Source organism: Sus scrofa, chromosome 14 (genome assembly GCF_000003025.6).
Source record: "Sus scrofa isolate TJ Tabasco breed Duroc chromosome 14, Sscrofa11.1, whole genome shotgun sequence".
In the NCBI taxonomy this organism is placed as follows: Eukaryota; Metazoa; Chordata; class Mammalia; order Artiodactyla; family Suidae; genus Sus; species Sus scrofa.
The window spans coordinates 32071075-32094530 of NC_010456.5; the positions used below are offsets into that span (position 1 = coordinate 32071075).

Below are 23456 nucleotides of genomic sequence, written 5' to 3' on the forward strand. Positions count from 1 at the left end.
GGAGGCATGTGTATACAACCATGCTACCTTGTACTTAGGGGAGTGTCAATATATATTTCAACAGAAACTTTGGCTTTAGGAAAGAGTCACAAACATTTAAAATAATGGCTTTAATCATCATTTTAAGTATACTGTAGGGGAAAGTGTGCTTTAATTAAATATACATACCAGTGATGCTGGCAAGGTTGAAAGTTACTCCTAATGTTTATAGCTATAAAAACTAGTTTGTACAGGACAAGACAATGAGAAAAAAAAGCAATCCCTTTGAAAAAAAAAAAAATTTCACAGTGGTTTGCATCAACAGTATGCATCTTATGACAATAACATGTACAGATTGAGCACCCTAGGGCTCTCTTTAAATCCTAGAGAAAAATGAACATTTACATTATTCATGGGCTGTACTGAATTAAAAAAAGATCAAATGTACACTCACTCCCCAAGACAGGATAAACTCTCCTGGGGTGTACAGCTTTAACACCATCATTAAAAGTTGTTTGTAAAAGAACAGAGAATTAAACAAAACATTTTTCCTTGGGAGAGTCTCTCATTTGCTGTTACAACCAGCAAATACCATTCATTAAGTCAAAATGGAACTGGGGGGCCCCACAAACACTATTTGAGCAAGCTGACCAATACACATTACAGTTTTAAAAATGAAGGTTATACACTATATGTTACAAGTCCCAACTAGGCAATGTCAAAATGACATCTATTTCTTTGCTTGCTTTGTGATCATACCCCTTGGAGGTGTTACAGGTCTCGTGGCATTCGGCTTCTTTTTCTCTGCAGGCTTTAAAATCTGCAAAGATTCAAAAGACAATGCATTTTAGGAAATATATTCAACCCTAAATCTTACATTTCACTCAAATCTTTGGTTCATAAAGATTTTTGTTTAAAACCGCCTCAACAACTTTGAAAGGCCCACTGGCACATTAACACAAACCAAACTGACAAACATTTTTGGTAATAAATGCTCTGATGAACAGCTAATACATATCATCTGGACAAATTATTTTGTTTCTGGAAAAAATGACAATTTTTAAAAGTCAGACTTTTAGGTATTTCTTCTGACACAAAGGGGGAAAGTTTAGAAGAGTGTTTCTCAAACCCCAAAGGGATTATGCCACAATCTCTGGGAGCTGCAACTTCTCCCTGATAGCTGATTTAAAACAAAACAACCAACTTATTTTAATTTAGTTAACTGAAGACTGCCATATGACTTCAGTGGCTATTTTGTTTACAACTAGGCTAGCATTAAGTCATACAAGTTTAATCATAATAAATGAATGAGAAAAAGACTGAAGCAGACTTTGTGTAAATGATTCTTTTGTGCCAAGTAAAGGCCAAATGATGTCATGGTGAATCAACAGAGGTTTTACAGAAATTAGACTAGAGAAAAGTGGTGGGAGAACTGAGTAATCACACAGCACATCTGGCACAAGACAGTTAGTACTCCTTTCACAGGCAAGCAGTGATTTAATTCTGGCTGAACGTTACACTGACATTGTAGTTTTAGACTTAAAGGAGGCAGAAATAAGCATAAGGCACAAATGCATTGTGGTTTCTATTTATCTAAATCATGTAAAAACAGTTAAATTCAAAACTGGGGGAAGGTCCTACAATAATTTATTTCCTTTAAAAGGGATTCACTCATTAATAAACTAGGACAAACACAGGTAAGGGAAAATAAAAATTCATTCCACGCAACATAAATTAGTAGGCAGAAAGAATTTTTTTTTTTTCCTTATTAGGGCCATACCCATGGCATATAGAAGTTCCTCACCTAGGGTTCAAATGGGAGCTGCAGCTGCCAGCTTACGCCACAGCTGCAGCAACATAGGATCTGAGCCTTGCCTGTGACCTAAACCATAGCTCACCGCAATGCCAGATTCCTGACCCACTGAGCAAGGTCAGGGATTGAACCCACATTCTCGAAGATGCTAGCCATACTTGCTACTGCTGAGCTACAACAGGAACTCCAAAAAACAGCATTAAAAAAAAAAAAAAAAAAAAAAAAATTCAGACAATAAAAGGAAACAGCATGGAAAACATCCTCTACCTGAAAAGAACACATTAGTGTTTCGTCCACACTCATCATGGCACCTGCATTGTCAAACTCTCCACAATAATTGGGCGCAGAAAACAGAGTGACCAACTGCCTCTTTGCAAAAAATTCATATCCATCTTCAACCACCTTGGAGAGAAAACGTTTTCAGTATAAGTAGGTGAGAATTTTAGGTGAGCAAAACCACTCTTCAGTTTCCCGTTGAGCCTGATATTCTGTAGGTCACTTCCAGAGACATTTTGTAAATAAGCAATACCTACCCACCAAAATCAACAAGGAGAATCTGTGCTCACACACATGCTCTTAAGTGTACATGTAAAATTCAAAATCAATACCTGATGGGCTCTACATATAAGATCCAAATCATGCTTATGGAGAAATTTTGCAACCACTTCTGCACCAAATGTGAAGGACACTCCTCTGTCATTTTCACCCCAGCCTAAGACATCTTTATCGGGGTCAGACCACAAAAGATCACAAAGAAGACCTTGATCTGGTACATCAGTTGGTCGCATAATTCGCCGAATCTGCTCCATAGATTGAAGATCTGGTGATAAACCTGTTAAATGAAAAACAAAAAAGTGAAATATACAGAACTTGAAAAAAAAGATGTCAGCACTTTTAACAGTTCCATCTGTCTACAGTGACTCTTAAAACAAAGGCTTACACGGAATCTTTGGCAATGTTTTCTTCCTTAGCTTTAGTTAAAAAAAGAAAGTGCACTAGACATGCATTATTACATGGACTAATTTGTGGGGCACACTGTGTTTAAACAGCACAAGAAAAGCTATCTCAACATACAGAGCCCTAGAAAATTAAAATCCGGTGACTTAAAAACTACTTTTCTGAACACCTTTCCAATTGATAAAATGTACATTCTAGATTTTATTATTGACCATTTGCAGTGACTGCATGCAGACACTAGGCGATGTAGCCTTCTAGGAAATCTGTGCTATTCAAGGACCCTCAAATTTATTAGACCAGCTCAGATGTAGCTATCATCTGAGTTTGAAATCACATGCCCACCTCTGCCAAAATCAGTTTAAGTATGTAAGGAGGGTAGGGATAATGGATTTATTAAAATACACTGTGTGACTCTTTAATGGTTGTCTAATTTCTGACCACAGATGAAAAGAAATCCTCTTTGCAATTATTATAATTAATCATACATAGGACAACCACTGAGCAAAGTAACTGTTATTTAAGAAAAATTTCTGAAAAGAGGATCAAAAACACACCAAGGGAAAGTCTATCCACATTTTCAGTATTTTAGAGGATCCATGGCATAGCATATTGTTTATTTTATATTCAAAAATGCTTTCAGCGCTGTTTTCAAATCAAACTATTACAGAGCCTTGAACTCCCTGTAACAAGTCAATTGCTTACTCCAGACTTGTATCCAAATTATCCTGGACATGCCAGAGTGGACCCATGGTGTAATACATTAATAAAGGAGAGTTAACCTGACAGAGGAAATCATTCCAAAGACAACTTGTAAATGTAAAGTGTATGCCCTTCACATGAAAACCTTTGTGGAATTAAAACCAGCCCACATACCTCCATGACAGCAGAATATTTTCTCATCCACGATGGCTGCTATCGGTAAACAGTTAAAGCAGTCTGTGAAAGTTTTCCATAGTTTAATGTTATATCTTCTTTTACCTGTGAAAATTTGGGGATGGTTAAAAAGAGACTGGTGTTCTGTGGGTACATTATCTAAGGAAAATTCCCCCCAGGCAAGGTTCTGACTACCTTAAGTAAACAAAAACTATGCTTTTATTAAAAAAGAGAATTAGGACCAACTATGAAATCTAGTCTGTTTTGTCCAATCTCAACCCACAGGTAGGTTCCTATTTCTAAAGGCAATTAAAAGCAACTCACACACTTGCCATTATAATCCTTCTGAAGAAGCCTCTGAGAGTTAACACCCATCCCAGCTCCCACCACTGTAACTGAGCAGGGCCTTGTGGGGCTCCTGGGCACAAAAGCCTTTCTGTGTCCCCCATTTCTTGTTTTTAGAAAACGGGCCTCATTCAGCCTCCAGAGCCTCTCAAGCTCCTGGGGACAGGTTCAGATAGCGGCTAATTAGGAAAGGAAGGGGATGCAAAGACAAGGAGGAACAGTCAAGAAACGACTGTACAGCCTTGGGGCAGGATCCTGGTTCCCTCTCAAGGGATATACATAACAAAGCAGACATCTTTATTCACCTAAGAGAAAAACTATATTCCTTGTGCTTCTTTCAAAGATGAATACCTTAAAATTGAACAGCCAAGACTATTTCCTTGTCCTCCTCCCTGGCTTAATTGTACCCTAAACACAATCACCCATAATCTAAAGATTAAGCACCCTGAGCACAATTGCCTGTGGGTTAAAGATTATTAGCACATGTTTTCCAGGAACTTTCCTAGATTGTTCTAATCTCTGATTAATATACTATTTTGCAAGTACTATTACTCTAGGCAATAACCCAGAAGACTACCATCATGATAGTGCAGAGATCTATCTCCTGATGTCAGGTTTTTTTTTTTTTTTAAAAGGGCCACACCCATGGCACATGGACGTTCCCAGGCTAGGGGTCAAATCGGAGCTGCAGGCACCACAGCCACAGCAACACCCAATACTTAACCCACCAAGTGAGGCCAGGGAACCTGCGTCCTCCTGGATACTAGTGGGTTCATTACCTCTGAGCCATGACAGGAACTCCAGACGTCAGCTTTGATGACTACAATTCCCACAAAGAAAGAAGAATGCATGTCTGCTCCAATCCTGATCTGTAGCTGAAAACCTGTTCTCCTCTTTTTTAACATACCCCCCCGCCCCCCCGCAATTCTTCCCAGTGTAGGGCACAGTCTTTAAGGAATTAGCCTGCTGTGGCCTCCTTTGCCTGGCAAAGCAATAAAAGCTCTTTTTCTCCTTCACCCCAAACTTTTATCTCCATGTTTCTATTGGCCACTGGTAGACAGAGGCGGAGTTTCAGCAACATCACTCTCAGGAAACTCCCAGTACCCCCCAGCCATGCCCCATATTCTTGTAGGAAGCACAGTGCATACAGGGGAATACAAACTGCTTATCACAGGCACAACAGGATATATCCCTAACATGCTACACAAACGCTTAGAAAAGATCTTATAGGGTGGTTATATTCCCCTCACTAATCCATGTACCCTATGCATTCTTAAGTCACTGAGTGATTCAAATTATGCATGCCCTTATGGCACTGTTTCCATAGAATTATGTTCCGCATTAAAAACCTACTCATAAACCCTGGAAGTACATATCTATCTGAATTGGTTGGGGATGTCTCCATTGCTGGGGTGCCTTTGTCTCCTATACCCTCCACAATAAAAGACACCAAAGGTCAAAGCACAATCTTATTCCTAAACTGAGATTTGGCTCTCAGTCTCTTTTTCTCTGTATCTGGGTAAAACCCTACACCCAAGGTTCACACTGTTCTGTATTTCTTTGCAAGGCACTAATTCTCTCTGTCCCATACTTCCTTCACTGGAGGGTTCTGGAAGCGTTAACAGAATTCCTTTGTACAAAAGCCTGAAGGGGAACCTCTGCACAAATACCACCTCTAATTTCCAATAATGATAATAAAGTAAGAACAGGGCTGGGCTGTCTTAACCCTTATTATAAAAGTGATGTGACCAGAAAAAAAAAAAAAAAGTGATGTGGTTCTTTCTCCATTTTCTACTGAAGCCTATCTCTGAAAAACCATCCAATGGCTCTCCTGGATTTTTCCTTTGCTCAAATGCAGCATTTGCCAGTGCCGACAAATTCTCTTCCTTCTTAAGGTCTGCTTTCCTTCTTGATTTCTCTGTTACACACTGCACTCAGCTTCTCCATCAAAAGATTCTTCCTCCTGTTGTCTCTGAGCATCTTAACTGAGTCCTGGGCCCCTGCTTTCTCTCCTCTCTACACTTCCTCCCTAAGGTCACTTCAGACCACTAGGAGCATCTGGCTCAAGAAGGATTCCTGGATAATTGCCAAGGTCTCATCAAGCTTTCAAATCGCTGGGTTCTGAGCCAGAACCCCTAATGCAGTTTCCTATTTCTATAGACCAGACAGCTCTGGTTATAAAAAAGGGATAACAACCCACATTTTATCTAACAACAGATACCTCTCTAGGACTGCAGTCAAAAAGCTGATGGAGGGGGAAAAAAAAGGCACAGAGGGTGCTTGTTATACTTAGGAAATGAGTCTATTATGTTAAGCAGTGGTTTTAAAATTGTTCCACTGAGGAGTTCTCATGGCACAGCAGAAACAAATCCAACTAGTATCTACGAGGATACGGGTTTGATCCCTGGCCTCGCTCAGTGGTTAAGGATCCAGTGCTGCCATGAGCTGTGGTGTAGATTGCAAATGTGGCTCGGATCTGGCATTGCTGTAGCTGTGGCCAGCAGCTGCAGCTCCAATACGACCGCTAGCCTGGGAACCTCCACGTGCTAAGGATGCAACCTTTAAAAAAAAAAAAAAAAAAAAAAAAAGTTCCACGGAAATTTACATTTGAATAAAATTTCCAAATACAATAAAATTACCAATGGTTTTTTTAAAAAGTTGGCAAACTATCAACTGAAAGCCACCTATATCAAGGACACTTCTAGGCCCAAACAGACTGAGTGGCAAATTATACTTGCCTGATGAGAGAGGGGAAAGCTGGAGTACAAGGTCATTATATCAGTCTTGAGGACAAGAGCCAAAATTGACACCAATCAATGCTGACCTTCTGCATCATTAAGGCCTCTACATTAAACAGAAACCAAAAATGATGTAGCCAATACCCTCACACTAGGATCTATGTCACAACAAAGAGATCACTGGGTCTGAATAACTTTGATGAAAACATGAAAGTTTTCACTAACAGCTGTGTAAAAGGAACCACTTCTTAACCTGTTCTGAAAAGCAGCACTATACAAGTGTCCAAAACACAATATTATAAAACTTTTCTGCCTCTCATTTCACTACCTAAAGAGTAGTAACTAACTGCCTTAAGAATACTTCTCTGATAGACTCACTGTCAATATCAAATCTCTCTTTCCTAACTTAGTTGCTGAATTCTGTCAGAACCCACAGATTTCTTCTCCTTGGTAATTCCTCCCACTTCATTTTATAAGCTGGGTCTTGGGGCCAGAGATCAAACAAATATACAACCATGGTTGGGAGCAAGAGGGCTAAGTCTATGAATGTAACCTTTCCAGCAGTGTACTTCTAACAAACAAGCTAGCTGAATACATCTACGTGAAACTGAGATGGAAAAACATCACACCCTGAGCGACTATAGGTTATGATCACATAGTCTAGGGGAGGCCACAGTGACAGTGCTTTACTGGTCTTGTTATAATTATATTGGCAAGTGCCAGTAATCAAATTCCTTAACTACTCCTCTCTTTGCAGCCTAAACCTTCTTCTGCCGAAAATAATGAATACAAAAAGGTAGAGGTAAGGATTAAAAAAAAAAAAAAAAATTAAGCATTTTATATAGTTATTTAACCAGCAGCAGCACCAAAAAATCCTCCACCAGAGGAGGAGGATGTTCAGTTTATGCCCAAGTATCTCAATTTAAGTAACTTTTTCTTAGATACAGAAAGTACTTACATTCATCATAAAATCCATAAATTCTATTGATGCTGGCACATTCGTGGTTTCCTCTGAGAAGAAAAAAATTCTCGGGATATTTGATTTTGTAAGCCAATAAAAGGCAGATAGTTTCCAATGACTGTTTTCCCCTGTCCACATAGTCCCCAAGAAACAGGTAATTGCTTTCTGGCGGGAAACCACCGTATTCAAAAAGTCGAAGCAAATCATAGTATTGCCCATGGATATCACCTAGAAGGAAGAATTTTTGTTATAGTATCTTCATACATATAGTTCAAACCACTAAACTAATTAATTTCCAATCTTCTATACTATTTAGTTCAATTGAGCTTAATTAAAATTTTAAGTGTATGTATATATACCGAATCTCACACAGAACTAATTAAGAATTTATTTTGTGGAAAGAATTATTAATGCCTAGGGAGACCTTCTTGCCAAGTAACATGGTTTTCCTTTCAGGTTGGCTGATCATTATCAGATCTCCAACGGTTCAGTCTCCCAGCATTGTAACAGCAGCACAGCTGCATTTCTTGAGAGCCCTGGTCCTGTGTAAACAAAGTACACACCCACTACACCTACCAATGCATTTGGCTTTCAACTTCTCCCTGGAGATAATGGCAAAGAGCATTGTACTTTAAAAAAATCTGCATACAAACTTTATTAATGTAGTCAAACATGCTAAAAGAATAACTATAGCACTTTTCAGATAGAGCTTAGTTTTTATACAGATTATCCACATCTTTCATGTAGAAACAGAACTACAAAAAGGCATCAAGGAAGGTCTATTTTTAGGCATAACCAGAGTTTCTTTAAGCTTAAATATAATTCCTATACACTCATATAGTTAGGGCCTCTTCTTAACTCTCCATTCTGTTTCATTTCTTTCCTTTCTCCTGAAATGTTTACATTCCTTGAGTGAAATAATTTTCAGAAAATCTGAAACCCATCTAAGATCAGAGGTATTTATTCTAAAGCTACAATTACTTAATTTTAGGTAGTTCCAGATTATTCATATATGCTAAATGATTCTGTTCGCTAATACAAGGTCATACATATATCACTGACTCAGTCGGTCAATCACGTAATCAAAGGTAACTGTTAGTGTGCCAAAACTTACCACATATTTTGAGTGGTGCTTCAAGTTCGAGTAGGATAGGCTGACTGAGAAAGATCTCTCGGGACTTTAAGCACAGTCCTCTGATTTCATTCTCTTGTAGCTGGACATTCTTACCAGGTTTGGACCCTCTCACTGTAGGGGAGAAATCTCAGTTTAGTCAAGTGAAGTAAAAATAAGATTTAACATAAAAATTAAAAATATCTGCAAAGATACATTTTAAAGACAGAGGCGGGAGTTCCAGTCATGGCACAGCGGAAACAAATCCGACTAGGAACCGTGAGGTTGTCGGTTTGATCCCTGGCCTTACTCAGTGGGTTGGGGATCCAGTGTTGCTGTGAGCTGTGGTGTAGGTTGCGGACTTGGCTCAGATCTGGTGTTGCTGTGGCTGTGGTGGAGGCTGGCAGATGCAGCTCCAATTGGACCCCTAGCCTGGAAACCTCCATATGCCGTGGGTGTGGCCCTAAAAAAGACCAAAAACAAGCAAACAAACAAAAAGAGGCAAAAAACAGTTTAACTAGCTTTCTGGCTGGGCTTTATTTATTTTCAGTATACTTAAAAAGAATATGATTTTAATGTCTAATAGGAACTTAAAATCTTCGGATTTCAAGAGATTATTTAGCTGCATTTTCTATACCAAGATTTCTTTACAGTATCATGATCAAGGGGTCATCTTCTCAGTGTATAAATTGTTAGAAAGGTCTTTTTATTGCCTACTAAAATCGGACTCCTTGTGGGCATGGCTTGAGGTCTCAGTTCTGTCTCTAAGCCACACAAATCGGCCATGTTCACCTATAGCCCCTGCCCACCAGGCCAGCTTTTTTTTTTTGTTTTGTTTTTTGAAAGTTCTCTGTTTGTTTTTTTTTTTGTCTTTTTGCCTTTTCTAGGGCCGCTCCTGTGGCATGTGGAGGTTCCCAGGCTAGGGGTTGAATCGGAGCTGTAGCCACTGGCCTACGCCAGAGCCACAGCAACATGGGAACCAAGCCGCGTCTGCAACCTACACCACACGCAGCTCATGGCAAGGCCGGATAGTTAACCCACTGAGCAAGGCCAGGGATCGAATCCACAACTTCATGGTTCCTAGTCGGATTCGTTAACCACTGCGCCACGCCGGGAACTCCGAGGCCAGCTTTTTTTTTGCCTTCCATCTTGTCTTCTCTTCTCCAGCCTCATAAATGAATTTGCATTCATACAGAAGATTTTAAGTGATATCAGGTTACTAGGTTAGTTCTAAGAATTCCTTGTTTTAACACCTAAGATAGGAAATGCTCAGAATCTCCCCTCCCCATCAGTGTTTTTCAGAGGGCCACAGGGATCTCAAGGGCCCCAGATTTATCTACGAAAAAATTTAAGTGTTGTTTCCATTTCATTAACACACACTGTACATTTGTGCGTTATTTTTCTGTGCAATTTCTGGGCCTGCACTTGTGAATACAATCATGCAAAGGATACTTTAAATACAATAGAGCAAAGGATGTTAGCCTGTGCTGTAAAAAAGAACATATCCTAGTAATCAGAACAGATAATCAAGAAAAAGGAGAAAGAAATCATGGTACAACACCGGGTGTCTTAAACTCTTATGTGCCCACATCAGAGCACTCTGAGTTCTACTCAATGTCCAAGGGAAACACAAGATATCCTCTGGCTTTATAACAATTCATTTATTAGCACAAAGGTAGTAGTAAGAAATAAAATTGTTTTGACTCCAGTTATAACAGATTAGACAGTCACTAAATACATAATAAATAGCACTGAATTGCTAAACGTACCTTAACTTTACAATTATGAAGTGACCTGCTTATTGGCAAAATCTAGTTAAATACGGGGACTGATTATCATCAACTTGCAATCAAAGCCTTAATACCTGTTTTGTACAAAAAATTTATGAAAGCGGGTATTCTCTGAATTATAACTGAAGCAAAAACACAAAACCAGACTAAATACAGACTGCAAGGCTATATATATCTTTCTACCATTAAACCCAATATCAAATGATGAGCAAAATCACAAAATTCAGACTAATTCAAGGTTGCTAATTTAAAGTTCATCAGTTTTGAAGACTTTGTTTTCAGATTACAAAATTACTTGGTCTTAAATGGGAATAAGAGCAACTGGTTCGTATCTAGCTTTACTCTGTAAACATCCAAGTAACATTTCAGAGTAATAAAAATTACAAGTAAAAAACATGATGTCTGTTAATAATTTCTTTCCATTAAAAAGGGCTGTGTCCAAGTTTGAAAAATACAATCTTAGGCAAAGCCATTCTTCAACCTGAAGAGCCAGTGAAATCCTGAATTCTCTGAAGAAACAAGTTTTAAGTAAAAATGGAATGTGGTGTAGAGGGGTGTTATTTTTTTCAATGAAAGATAAATAAGCAAAGGATGATACTTGAGAAGAATCAAACTCTTAAAACGAACAATGAACAGAAAATGTTGAGAACATGCTGGACTGGGAGCCAGAAGCCCCAAATCACCTCTCTGGACTCCAAAATATGTAAGTGAACTAAATGACTGACAGTTTTGTTCTAATCAAAATATTAAGAAACAGGAGTTCCCGTTGTGGCAAAGGGTAAACAAATCCGACAAGGAACCATGATGTTGCGGGTTCGATCCCCGGCCTTGCTCAGTGGGTTAAGGATCTGGCATTGCCGTGAGCTGTGGTGTAGGTCTCAGACACGGCTCGGATCTGGAATTGCTGTGGCTGTGGCATAGGCTGGCAGCAACAGCTCTGATTACATCCCTAGATGGGGAACCTCTATACCCCGCAGGTGTGGCCCTAAAAAACAAGAAGCAGTTACAGGGAATAATAGTAAGCATAATCTTCAAAGGAAAATACAAAATGGACACATGTATAATACAACAGCAACTGAGATGTTTGTAGAACAAAAAAAATTTTTTTCCAGAGCCACAGTAATTTTTTCTCTCTAGATATACACCTGAGAGAACTCAAGGAAGACTCCCAGTAGAAAGATGGTGGGATCCCTGCTTCACTGCTCAGAAAACCCAGATCATTAGTGATTTCACCACAAGTCAGTCAGAAGCTTGGGCAGACTGCCCAGCAGGAAACTTTGGCTAGGGGCTAGATACTTCTGGTTTCAACCTGAATCTTTTTCAGCAGAGCCCCACACACTTGTAAGTGAATAGCTCACTCTCAGTCTTTTAGGAGAATATGCAATAACTGACTTACACCTATATGGAATGCAGACTATTCTTTCAACATGTTTCTTAAATACCCTACAATTAGCTCAAGGAATAAAATAATAAAAATAGAGACTCTGTCAAAACCCCCTCCTACCAATGGGCAAATACCTGCTCATCTTGGGAGACTGTTTAGGTATCACCTCATCCTGGAAAACCTCTGTCCTCAGTCTCCTATGCATCTCTTCTCCGCTCAAGCAGCCTGCTTTATGCCTCCTGACATGCTCTCACAACACCCCATCACTGCCCAGTGCACACTGTGTACCGTAATTGCCAGTTTGCTTCCACCTACTCACGTGGACCTCTTGGTAAGATGTAAACCCCAGGACCATACCACTTGCTCTGCAGTGTACACACCCATGGCCAGTACATGGTAGGTGCTCAAAATCTGAAGTATGAACAATGTCACAATAAATTCCGTACTGGTGATTTATGGCGTGACAATCAGCATGCATTCCAGACTATATACTTCTGATTAGCAAAAAATAATAAAAATTATACTTATGCTTTAAAATTACAAAGCAATAGTGTCATCTCCCTATAGGCATTTTTCTCATAAAAGTTTCAGTTAATTCTTAAATTTCAAGTTGAAGATAATTCATCAAGTAGAAGATAAAGCTTTCAAAATGGGTCTTGGCAGTCTGAATGAACACTGTAGACATTTCTTAAAAATGGCCTATTAGAGTTCCTGCTGTGCTGCAGTGGGTTAAGAATCTGCAGTGGTTTGGGTCACTATGGAAAATGTGGGTTTCACCCCTGGCCTGGTACAGTGGGTGAAAGGACCAAGTGTTGCTGCAGCTGTGGTATAGGTCACAGTTGCAGCTCAGATTCAATCCCTGGCCCAGGAACTTCCATATGCCAAGTAGCCATTAAAAGGGGGGGGGAGTTCCCCTTGCGGCTCAGTGGTAATGAACCTGACTAATTTCCATGAGGTTCGATCCCTGGCCTCGCTCAGTGGGTTAAGGATCTAGTGTTTCAGTAAGCTGTGGTGTAGGTCACAGATGCAGCTCAGATTCTGTGTTGCTGTGGCTTTGGCAAAGGCCAGCAGCTGTAGCTCCAACTCCTAGACTGGGAACTTCCATATGCTGTGGGTGTGGCCCTAAAAAGACAGAAGGGGGAAGGTGGTTAGCCAACAGCTTAAAAATCTATTTCACTATTTTCAGTGTCCATCAAATAGATTTATTAGTTGTAGCTAACATACAGAACACTCCCTCCCCATGTGCTGGGTACTATGCTAAGAAATTTACATTGCCATTCAGTACTCACAACAATCCATGAAGTTAGGCACTGTCACTTCTCTGTGTTACAGAATGGAAGAGGTTTAGTGATTTGGTCTAAGGTCACAGAGCTTGTAAGGAGGGCACCGGGCCCCAAGTGACTTCTAGGTCTGAAAGTGGTGCTTTCACCACTAGCTCACCCTGCCAAATAAGAATTTGTTCTTTATTAACTTTTAAACGAAAGGAGGTCTGAGAAAGCCTAACACCATATGATATCACTTGCATCTGGAATCTAATATATAGCACAAATGAACCTTTCCATGGAAAAGAAAATCATGGACATGGAGAATAGACTTGTGGTCGCCGAGAGGGAGGGAGTGGGAAGGACTGGGAGTTTGGAGTTTATAGATGCAAACTACTGCATTTGGAGTGGATAAGCAGAGTTCCTGCTTTACAGCACAAGGAGTTGTATCTAGTCACTTGTGATGGAACATGATGGAGGATAATGTGAAAAAAAGAATAATGTACATATGTATGACTGGGTCATTTTGCTGTACAGTAGAATTTGACAGAATACTGTAAAAAAACTAGAATGGAAAAAAATCATACGTAAAAAAATAAACAAAAGGTCCCACTTTGGTCACATTAAAAAATAAATAAAGGAGGTCTTAAAGGAAAAACTACTGAAACTCCAACACAGTCATTGCTCTCTAAGAAAATGTGATATGGGATACACAATCATAAGGTATCCTTACAAATAGGAAGTATTAAATAAAAACTAAATGATGAAATCTGTTCAAGATGATCAACAACCATTTTTACCATGCTTCCAATATTCAACAGAACAGTTGCTGGGCATCTACTACTTGGCAGACCCTGTGTCGGAAGCTGGGGATATCCTGTCAACAGAATAGACAAGAACCTTGTTTTTTTTCTTGAGAGGCTTATATTCTAGTGCAGGATGCAAAAAATAAGACAAGTAAATAACTGCAGATTGTTGTGAGTGCTTTAAGTAGAAAAACGATCTCTCCATAAAAATCATAAAACTAGTTCTTGTTGTGGCGTAGAGGAAACAGATCTGACTAGGACCCATGAGGATACAGGTTTGATCCCTGGCCTTACTCAGTGGGTCAGTGATCTGGTGTTGCTGTGAGCTGTGGTGCAGGCTGCCATCTGTAGCTCTGATTCTATCCCTAGCCTGGGAACTTTCATATGCTGAGGGTGCAGCCCTAAAAAGCAACATTAATAAATAAATAAAAATAAAAGTTTATTTTAGGGATAACACCTTCAGTACCATTAAAAAGATAAAGGCTCGAATATCTATTTTATTGCTTTAGCTACAAAGAAAAATGTCAGTACAGTTCTGCTCAACAAACACCAGTCAATACTTACTTCATAGTTTAAAAAATCCCAACTGTGCTCTGTGTATGAAGGGAGAAACCTACACAAAAAGGAGACCCAGGGTAGGAAATTCAAGGGTTGTCTCTCCATGATACCTTCCTAAGAAGTAGTTCAAATGGTACCTATCAAATTATTTCAACAGGAGTTCCTGTCATGGCACAGCAGAAACAAATCCGACTAGGAACCATGAGGTTGAGGATTCGATCCCCGGCCTCACTCAGTGGGTTAAGGATCTGGCGTTGCCATGAGCTGTGGTTTAGGTCACAGAGGCGGCTTGGATCCTGCTTTGCTGTGGCTGTGGCATAGGCTAGCAGCTACAGCTCTGATTCAACTGCTAGCCTGGGACTCTCCCTATGCAGCAAGTGTAGCCCTTAAAAATAAATAAATAAAATAAAATAAATTCAACAATTGCCAATGGAATTGAAAATATTCCATTTTCCAGGTGGAATGTTCCTCATAAATTCAGGTACTAGGCATTGTATGGAAATAAAATCAGGAGGCACTGTGAACATACGTAGATTAGTCATCAATACATTAAAATAGTCAACATAGATGTTAAACACGTGACTGAAGTAAAAGCATTTCTTTATCTGGCTGAAAGGGTAGCTTCAGAAGAAATACATTATGGCTGCTACCAGAAAAGACTTTTCTGTTCCAACTTATCTGATCTATTCATCTGGCAAATCACTAACATGAGCACGTGATAAAAACGTTCATGTAATTTTACTGAAAACCAATAAAAAATTAAAAATAATAAAAGAATATCAGTGGTGACTATCTGTAATGCCAGTCTTGGCTCACAAAAACATTAACTTTTCTGACAGACTGGCAACAAAGCAGAGATGAAAACTATGGAAGGAAATGTAAGACTACTTTGGGATTATTTATGAGGAATAAGAAAGTATTCTTTCTGCCCCTCAACTGTTGAAAGGTCATAATAAAGGACTAGCATACCAACCAAAAAGCCTCACCTACATCATAATCAAGTTTTAAAACCTAAAATTGGCACAATCAGTATAAAAATAAAACAGAGATTTTGCTAATAAGATAATCCTATTACAGTAGGTGGTAATCTTAACAATATGCCACATCACACTAATTTCAGTGAGAATCAATAACCTCAATAACTGAAAGATTTAGGAAAATAAAACTTCAAACCATAACAAACCATAAGATTAAACTTTCCCACAAACAACTAAGTTCTTTTCTACAAAAAATATAAGCCACAAAAATGTTAATCAAGAATCTTATGGTTTCATTGCAGAACACATCTACCTTCTGGCCACCTAAATTTCTACATCACCTCTTCCCCATCTTGACTTTCCTAACTGCTGATGTTATGCTTTGGACATTTAAGGATGGCACCAATTTTCTCAAGGCAGATAATCAGGTTATAGCTGCAAAAACACCATCTACTGCTCTCAGTAAAGAACCTCAAGTTTTCTACAGTTGGAGTGAAGCCAATTTACTGAAAAAATGTTTAACTTTGTCCATAGTCTAAACTTATCTTGATAAAAAGCACTGATTAGACTTGACAACTGACTCTACTACATTTTATGAGTGGTTTTCATTTTCATAAGCCTTAAAATCACCGATTCACTCTCCTCTAGATGAGAGATACTAATAACCCTAGAGTAGTGGAGAAATCGGAGATTTCAGATAAATCATCAAGACCACTAAATAATCTATTCTTACATGCTTTGGATACCAGGATCTGATCTTAAAACATAAAAATTTGTCCCAGAATTCTGTAAACTCCAAAGAGAGTGAATCTTTCCTTTTTCTTCTTGAGTAAGACTTTCCAGTTTCCTCATTTACACAAAGAATTCCTATCAGAGTATCTCCTTCACATTTCAATCTTTAAGGTCTGTGACTGTAAATTAAGTGAAATGATCAAGTTTGTATACCATTTCCCTGCTTCAAGACCAGTAATCTGCCCCTAGTTAAGCAGATTTACTGGCACTGGGACATGCTTTTGCAGAAGAGGTTATCTCAGGACTGCAGTTTTAAAGATATAAAACAGTCTCACTGAATTCTACTGCAAATGCATGGCCCAGCACCACAGTCATAACCACAGCCCTGGAGGAGGAAAGGCCTGCTCCCATGGCTAACATTCACTCAAGCACAACAAAATGACATACACCATCCTGGTAGATTTTAATGCTGCCTCCTGCTACTGACAGGCAAGGGGGCACAGCAGGCGCAAGGAGAGTAATCCTTTTCATGCTGTGGTTTAGGATTGGTGCAAGCTGCAGATCATGGCTCAACAGAGCTTTCTCATGTTACCTTATAGGAGAGAAGGTGGCATAAACTGACATGCAGGAGGGGAGGGAACAGCAACCGGCTCACAACACAGACTTCCTGTAAACCAGGATATTAGCAACACACAACTTTTAATATCACTGTCTTAATCAACAAAATGCCCTGCAGTAATTGATTCCAAGAAAAGCCTCCAACTGTTAAAATTATCTGATGTGTAAAGAAGAAATAATTGCAGAAGTCTCATCAGGAAAGATTACTTTTGTTTTCCTTGGTCAGCAATTTAAGAATTTTAAAAAAAATTTTCTGGCCGCATTCGTGGTATATGGAAGTTCCTGGGCCAGGGACTGAACCCGTGCCATAGCAGCAACACAGGGTACTGCAGTGACAACGCCAGATCCTCAACACAAGGGAACGCCCAAGATTTTTTTTTTTGCCATTATGTTTGTCCTTTACTATCTTCAGGACGGGGACCACTGCCTTTTCAACATTACAGTATAAATAGGTTTCATTTTACACCAAAAAGCAAAACAAATGGGTTGTTTTTTTACAAGTCAGAGGTCATATTTAAATCACTAAAGCAAGGCAAGCAATTGTGCAGAGGCTGGCAGTCTTGCAGTTTGACAATGGCCATCTTCAGAGCCAAGATGCTGCTGGCCAATCAGGACGTGAAAACAACTTACAACTGCCTGCTCTGCAGGAAAAGCGCTGGCCCTCACTGCTCCCTGAACAAGATCACAAAATAAATCAGTCTCAATTTCACTTCTCTCCAACACAGTAGAACTATCGGACAAGTCAACTGCTAGTTTATTTTCCTGAACCCAAAGTTTCACCGTGCAGTTATTTAAATAAGTGAACATTAGTAATACGAAGGAGTGACAACAAACATTAAGGTTTTATCACCTGTAAGGCAGACTTTCCAAGGTGGCGTGTAGAAGTGATGCCTCCTTAGGAAAAACTACTAAAAGTTTAGAGTAGCTGTAGTGGTTAAAATCTAAAACCAACATGGTGTTCTCTTAAATAAGACCTCACTTTTGAGTTGTCTTTTTTTTTTTTTTTTTTTTTTTTAGTGCTATTACTGAGTTACTTCTCAACTAGCCCGTAGAGTCCTCCACCTTTTTTTTAAAAGTGAACTAACATGTAAAAAATTCTACCAAGGTCACAAAACTCACATTCCCTCCCTTAAATACTAAAAATTTAAGTATATTTTCAGATATACTTAAAATCTTAAGTGAAAATTTTGTGAGGCATTAAAAAAAATTCACAAACTTATTATCAACATCTTCTATCTTGGATGTTATACAGATCCTCAGTGGATTATTTTTCACTGTTTCTCCATCAATTTAACATTTATGAGAAAAAAAGGAAGTCTGATGAACAGCTAGCTTACTCCCAAGGCATTAAAACACAACATTATATTAATGTCAGTGAAAAAAAAAATGAAATTTAAAAAAAACCCTGGTTTTTCAAGTGCAATATTTATATAGAAACCATTAAAAAACAATTGCTCTCATTTTAGATTATCCAAGTTTATCAAGGAAAATTTCTTAGCACACTTTAAAATATATGGATATAAGACTCATGGGCAACCTAGAATTTATCTTAAAATTCTAATGTTTTGAATCCACAGACCCCCTTTCTCAATGAAATAAAGCCCACTCTTTCGGCACATGCACCCCTGGATAGATACGCACAAGTTAATTCACAACTTTTGAACCAAAAAAAACTAAGTTCTTAGTGCCAACTGCTTTAATCTTTCTGACCCACTGCTGCTCACATAAATCAAAGAACTCTATTAATATTTAATATTAATATTAAAAGTGTTGTTCTTATAATAAATGCCAAGTACTGAGTAAATAGGGTTTTCACCCACAAATGGCAGAAGCATTTTAGGGGTCTATTTAATGGGTTCTTCTTTTGAGAAACTAGAAAAGGAAAACACCCCACACAGATTAAGATATTTTCAGGAGTTTCATTCTAATGACTTAAAAGATCTGCAAACTCTAACATCAGAGCTGACCAACTGTTCATGCTCTCGACTCCATCTCCCACAACATTTACAGCAGTATTTTAGAACTGCACAAAGGCAAAAACCAGTTAAAAACTCGGCCAAACCTACATTATCAAGAACCCGAATCAGGAAAGATTTGAATTCTTTCAAAGTTTGGAATTAGACATCAGTATTAATAGGTGGGCTCTGGAATTTGGGGGTAGTGGGGAATGATTTCACTTCAGCGTCCCTCCTTAAAATCCCTACTTCATCTGTCACCCATATCAATATGAATCAACTGTCAGACACCTCACGAGTCTTAGGTCACCCAATATTAAAGATTTATTTTAACCTCTGCTTAACCACTGGACACCTCCTTCCTTCACACACAGGCTGACTTGAATGAATTCTTGCTCCTGGATGTCTGGGTTTTAAACCTGTCACCGTGTGACCTTGGTAAAGTGACTTCTCTTAGTTTCCTCTAAAAAAAAATAGGAAAAAAAGAGCACCTATCTCATAAGACTGTTGGGAGAATTACAAGAAATCTGTGTAAAGTGCTCCAAAAATGCCCGACACATAGTAAACACTGGCTAATACTAAGATTGTATTTATCAGATGAACGCAAAGCGCTTAACACAGAGAATGGCACACTGGAAAGATTCTAACGAAACTGTCACCGCTGCTGGCTGCACGGTTCGGAGGCACGTTCAGAAAAGAGCGCGGAGACCTCAAGGTAAGAACAACTTTAAAAAAGTGTTTGGGAAGAGTAGGAGATGGGATTCAACATCCTCTTGAGATTTGAACGTTCGTCACCAAGTAACAAGAAACGGGCCAGTGGACCCCAACCTCACAAAAAATAAAAATGAGAAGCAAAGAAATTAGTCCTCAAGCCCGGGAGGATCCATAGCCCCATCACATTGCTTTCCGAGAGGAGGAGTTACCAGAAAGTTCGGAACATTTCTTCTTGCAGAATGGACTGGGGCCCCCCAATCTTCTCCGAAGATTGGCCGGGGTTGCGGGGCGCATGGGGGGCACGTACCGGAAACGTGGGGGTGGGGAGCGGAGTTTTCAAATTTCACGGCCAGGAGAAAGGCTGCACCCTCGTGCAATGAATGAGCGGAGCTGGAGGGTCCGCGGATTAGGCCAAGAGCGGGACCACGGGCGGCCTCCCTCCGGCTGCAGCCCCCGGCTCGGGGGCGAACTCGTGGGGCTCACTCCCCTCGGCGCTGCAAGCCCAAGAGGCCTCCCAAATCCCCCACCCTCGCGAGTTCCCGGAGCCGCCCGCCGCCCCCTTCACCTTCCAGCAGCCGTTGGATGATGCTGTCGATGTTGAGTTTATCTATATCCGCCATCGCCTTCCCACCGCCGACCCTCCCGTAGCGGCGCCGCCACCGGCTCGCGCCCGGGATTCACGCCTCCTTTCCCACGCCACGAGCACAGAAATGGTGGTGGCGGCGGTGGCAGAAGCCGCGGCGGGTCCCCCCCAACCGCCCCGCTCCCTGCTTCCTCCTCTCTCCCTACTGGAACCACGAGAAGAACAAAATGGCCGCCGACTCCTTAGCCAGCCTCGGGCGGCGCACGAATGCGCGCGGGGGAGTGCAGCGGCCCGGCCGGGACTTCTTTATGGGCCACAGGGCACGCGGGAGGGGGCGGGATCAGGGCTCGGGAAGGAGGCGGGGCCAGAGCGCGGGAAGGGGGAGGAGACAGTTGAGCACAACCGCGTTCGCGCGCGGAATCCTTCCGCCAAACGGGCTGAGCAAATAGGTCCTGTGGCGGGAGCGTGAGTTGCAAAGTCGCACGCGGGAGTTGTGGCCTGGGGTGAAGCTGCAGTTGTGCGCCCAAAGATTCGGCCTCCGCAGGACGCTGTTCATTGGGGCCAGATGTTTGCGGACCTGGCCATGTGAAAGCCCATGGAGGGAATCCGGGGGTGCTGGAATTTCCCCTAAACATAAATCTGGGGTAGAGGTGAAGAGGGAGAATAATAAAGAGAAGTAGGGTGACTTTTTTTGGAGTCAGATTTGCTGGGATTTGGGGGTAAGGGGAAGGCTTGATAACTAGGAAAAAAAGTCGTCTCTCAGATAAATAAAAATGTTAACAGTTACTCATTTTGAGTGGTGGATTTCCACCTGTATTTACAGGTATTTATATGTACAGTTTTTTTGGGGGCGCTCTCAAACTTTGGGGGAATTTTTTTAAAAAATCTTGAAAAAATTAATCATCCCTATCTTTGGATTATCTTTCTAGAATTCGGGAAGTTATATAATCATCGGAACGGTTACCCTGATTCTAGGCAGAACGAAGGTGAGCGAGCGTTCACCTTCAAATAAAGGGAGAATTTGCAGATTTCGCGCGTCCGAGCTCTTGGCCAGAAGAGAGCAAGTGTTTGCGGGCGGGTCCTGATTTCTGCAGATACCCCGGGAAACTTTGGCCCTTTTCCTTCGGCTTCCCAGTCTCCCCAAGGGCATCGCTCTCCAGCCCCCCCCTCCCGCCCCCCGCCTCCCCGCCTCCCCGCCGGGGGGTGCCTGTCGCCTCTAGCTAGGTTTGAAAGCGCTTGCCTACACATCTGCTCTCTTGGGTCCTGTCCTTTTCTTTAACTGCTTTTTCATACAACGCTTCACAGTTTGCAAAGCCCTTTCACTCCCAACCCCCAAGAAATTAATTTTGTTTCTCAAGACACGCAGGATGCGTGAATTCCCATCGAGGTGACTGCGCCCCTGGGACATCCAATCTCAGAATCATTGTGCCCCACCCTACCCTAACCCAACCGTCGGGGCTCAAGCGATGGTGTGGCCCAGGCTCCTTGCACGTGGACCTGTGGCCTCTCTGCTGCTGGCATTGGGGCTTTGAGTTTCACAGCTCCCTCTGCCTGACTTAGCTGCTCACTCCACTTTCCCCAGTCACCAACTCACTCTAATGCTGTAGCTCTGTTTACCAGAAGATATACAGGTGTCATTTGTCATCCCGGGGCACAGAGCCCAGGTGGTGACATTCAGAGTTGATACCCGGTGCCTGTTGTGAACAACTGGCTGTCAAGGTCAGGGTGGCTCTCCCAGGAGTCCACAAGACTTTGGGCTCCTCCAAGGTGCATCATCACAAGGGCAATTAATTAGCTCAGGAGTATGAAAGACAGCGATTCATTCAGCAGACAAATATTTATGGAGCACCTACTCTGTGCCAGGCATTGTTCTAGGTGGAGATGCAGGGGTGAGCAAGAAAAACAAGGCCCTTCTCTCATGGAGAGTCATCTAGTAAGCCAGACAGACAATGAACAAGGACTCAAATAAAAATATCAGCTTCTGATAAGTGCTTGGGGGTGGGGGGAGGCGAACAAACACTGCACTCATTTTCTTTGTATGTGCCAAAAACTATCTCATTGAATTCCCAATACACTCTTAGGAATCATGTACTATTCCTATCACACCCGTTTTACAGATGAAGTAAGTGAGACACAGCAGAGAGGCTAGGTTACTTGCTGAAGGTCACACAGCTAGTAAGTTATAGAGCCAGGGTTGGAACTCAGGACAGTCAAGAAATCAAAGCCCTTATTCACATTTAATAAATTCCTACTGTGATTACCCAGTACCCTGAACAACTCAGGCACGCAGTAGGCACATAACAAATGTGGGATGTAATGCAATGCTCTAAACATGTCTCTATGTACAATAAGAGTGTCATAGTCTTCCATACACAAAGTAGGAGGTGTGTTAACATTTGCTGACATCATCAAGGCTGGAGAGGACTTCAGACTGGACTGGGACATGGGCAGGGCCTCTGTCCAAACGCCATTCTCTGCTGGGCAACTCCACTCCAGAGGCCATGCTGGGACATGTCTGAGAGAATTAGCTGGTTCCAAGCTTGAGAGTGGCATGAGCTCAAAGGGTAGGGCTGAACGACTCCCAGAGAACAGCAACCAGCTCCGGGAGGAAAGAATGGACCCTCACCTGGCTTTTTTTCTGCCATTATCAATACTAAGGACCAGCAGACATTTGCTGGAAAGGCCCCTGTTCCAATAGGTGGAGTGTCACTTCTCTCTAGTTTGCCTATCTGTAAAGTGCGGGAAAGAAATTTTTTTTTTAATGACCGCACCCATGGCATATGGAAGTTCCCAGGCTAGGGGTTAAATCGGAACTGCAGCTGACGGCCTACGCCACAGCCACAGCAACATGGAATCTGAACCGTATCTGTGTCCTACACCACAACCTGCAGCAACACCAAATCCTTAACCCACTGAGCGAGGCTAGGGATTGAAGCCAAATCCTCATGGATACTAGTCAGGTTCTTAACCCACTAAGCCACAATGGGAACTCCAGAGAAGGGACCAAAGTGTACTTTTTGAACTGTCTTCCTTGGATCAACAGAGCTTTCTTAGGGGCCTCCTGCTGAAGATGGTGGGAAACTGATTGGACTCTGGTCCCCAAACCCTTGAGTCAACCAAAGCAGAACCATGGCACACAGTATAAACTCAATCAAAATTAACTATTAAGGGAGTTCCCATTTTGGCTCAGCAGTAACAAACCTGACTAGTATCCATGAGGACTCAGATTTGATCCCTGGCCTCGCTCAGTGGGTTAAGAATCCAGCATTGCACTGAGCTGTGGTATGGGTCACAGTCACG

The 23456-nt window shown here is 41.1% G+C and overlaps 1 protein-coding gene across 1 annotated transcript; it reads right to left on the bottom strand.

The window, feature by feature from the left end:
• PPP1CC (protein phosphatase 1 catalytic subunit gamma) lies at positions 398-20193 on the bottom strand (the record flags this gene model as incomplete). The annotated part of the gene is given in 7 exon segments (NM_001044560.1): positions 398-799; positions 2060-2194; positions 2401-2624; positions 3623-3727; positions 7664-7894; positions 8781-8912; positions 20139-20193. Coding segments are annotated over 7 exon segments (972 nt in total).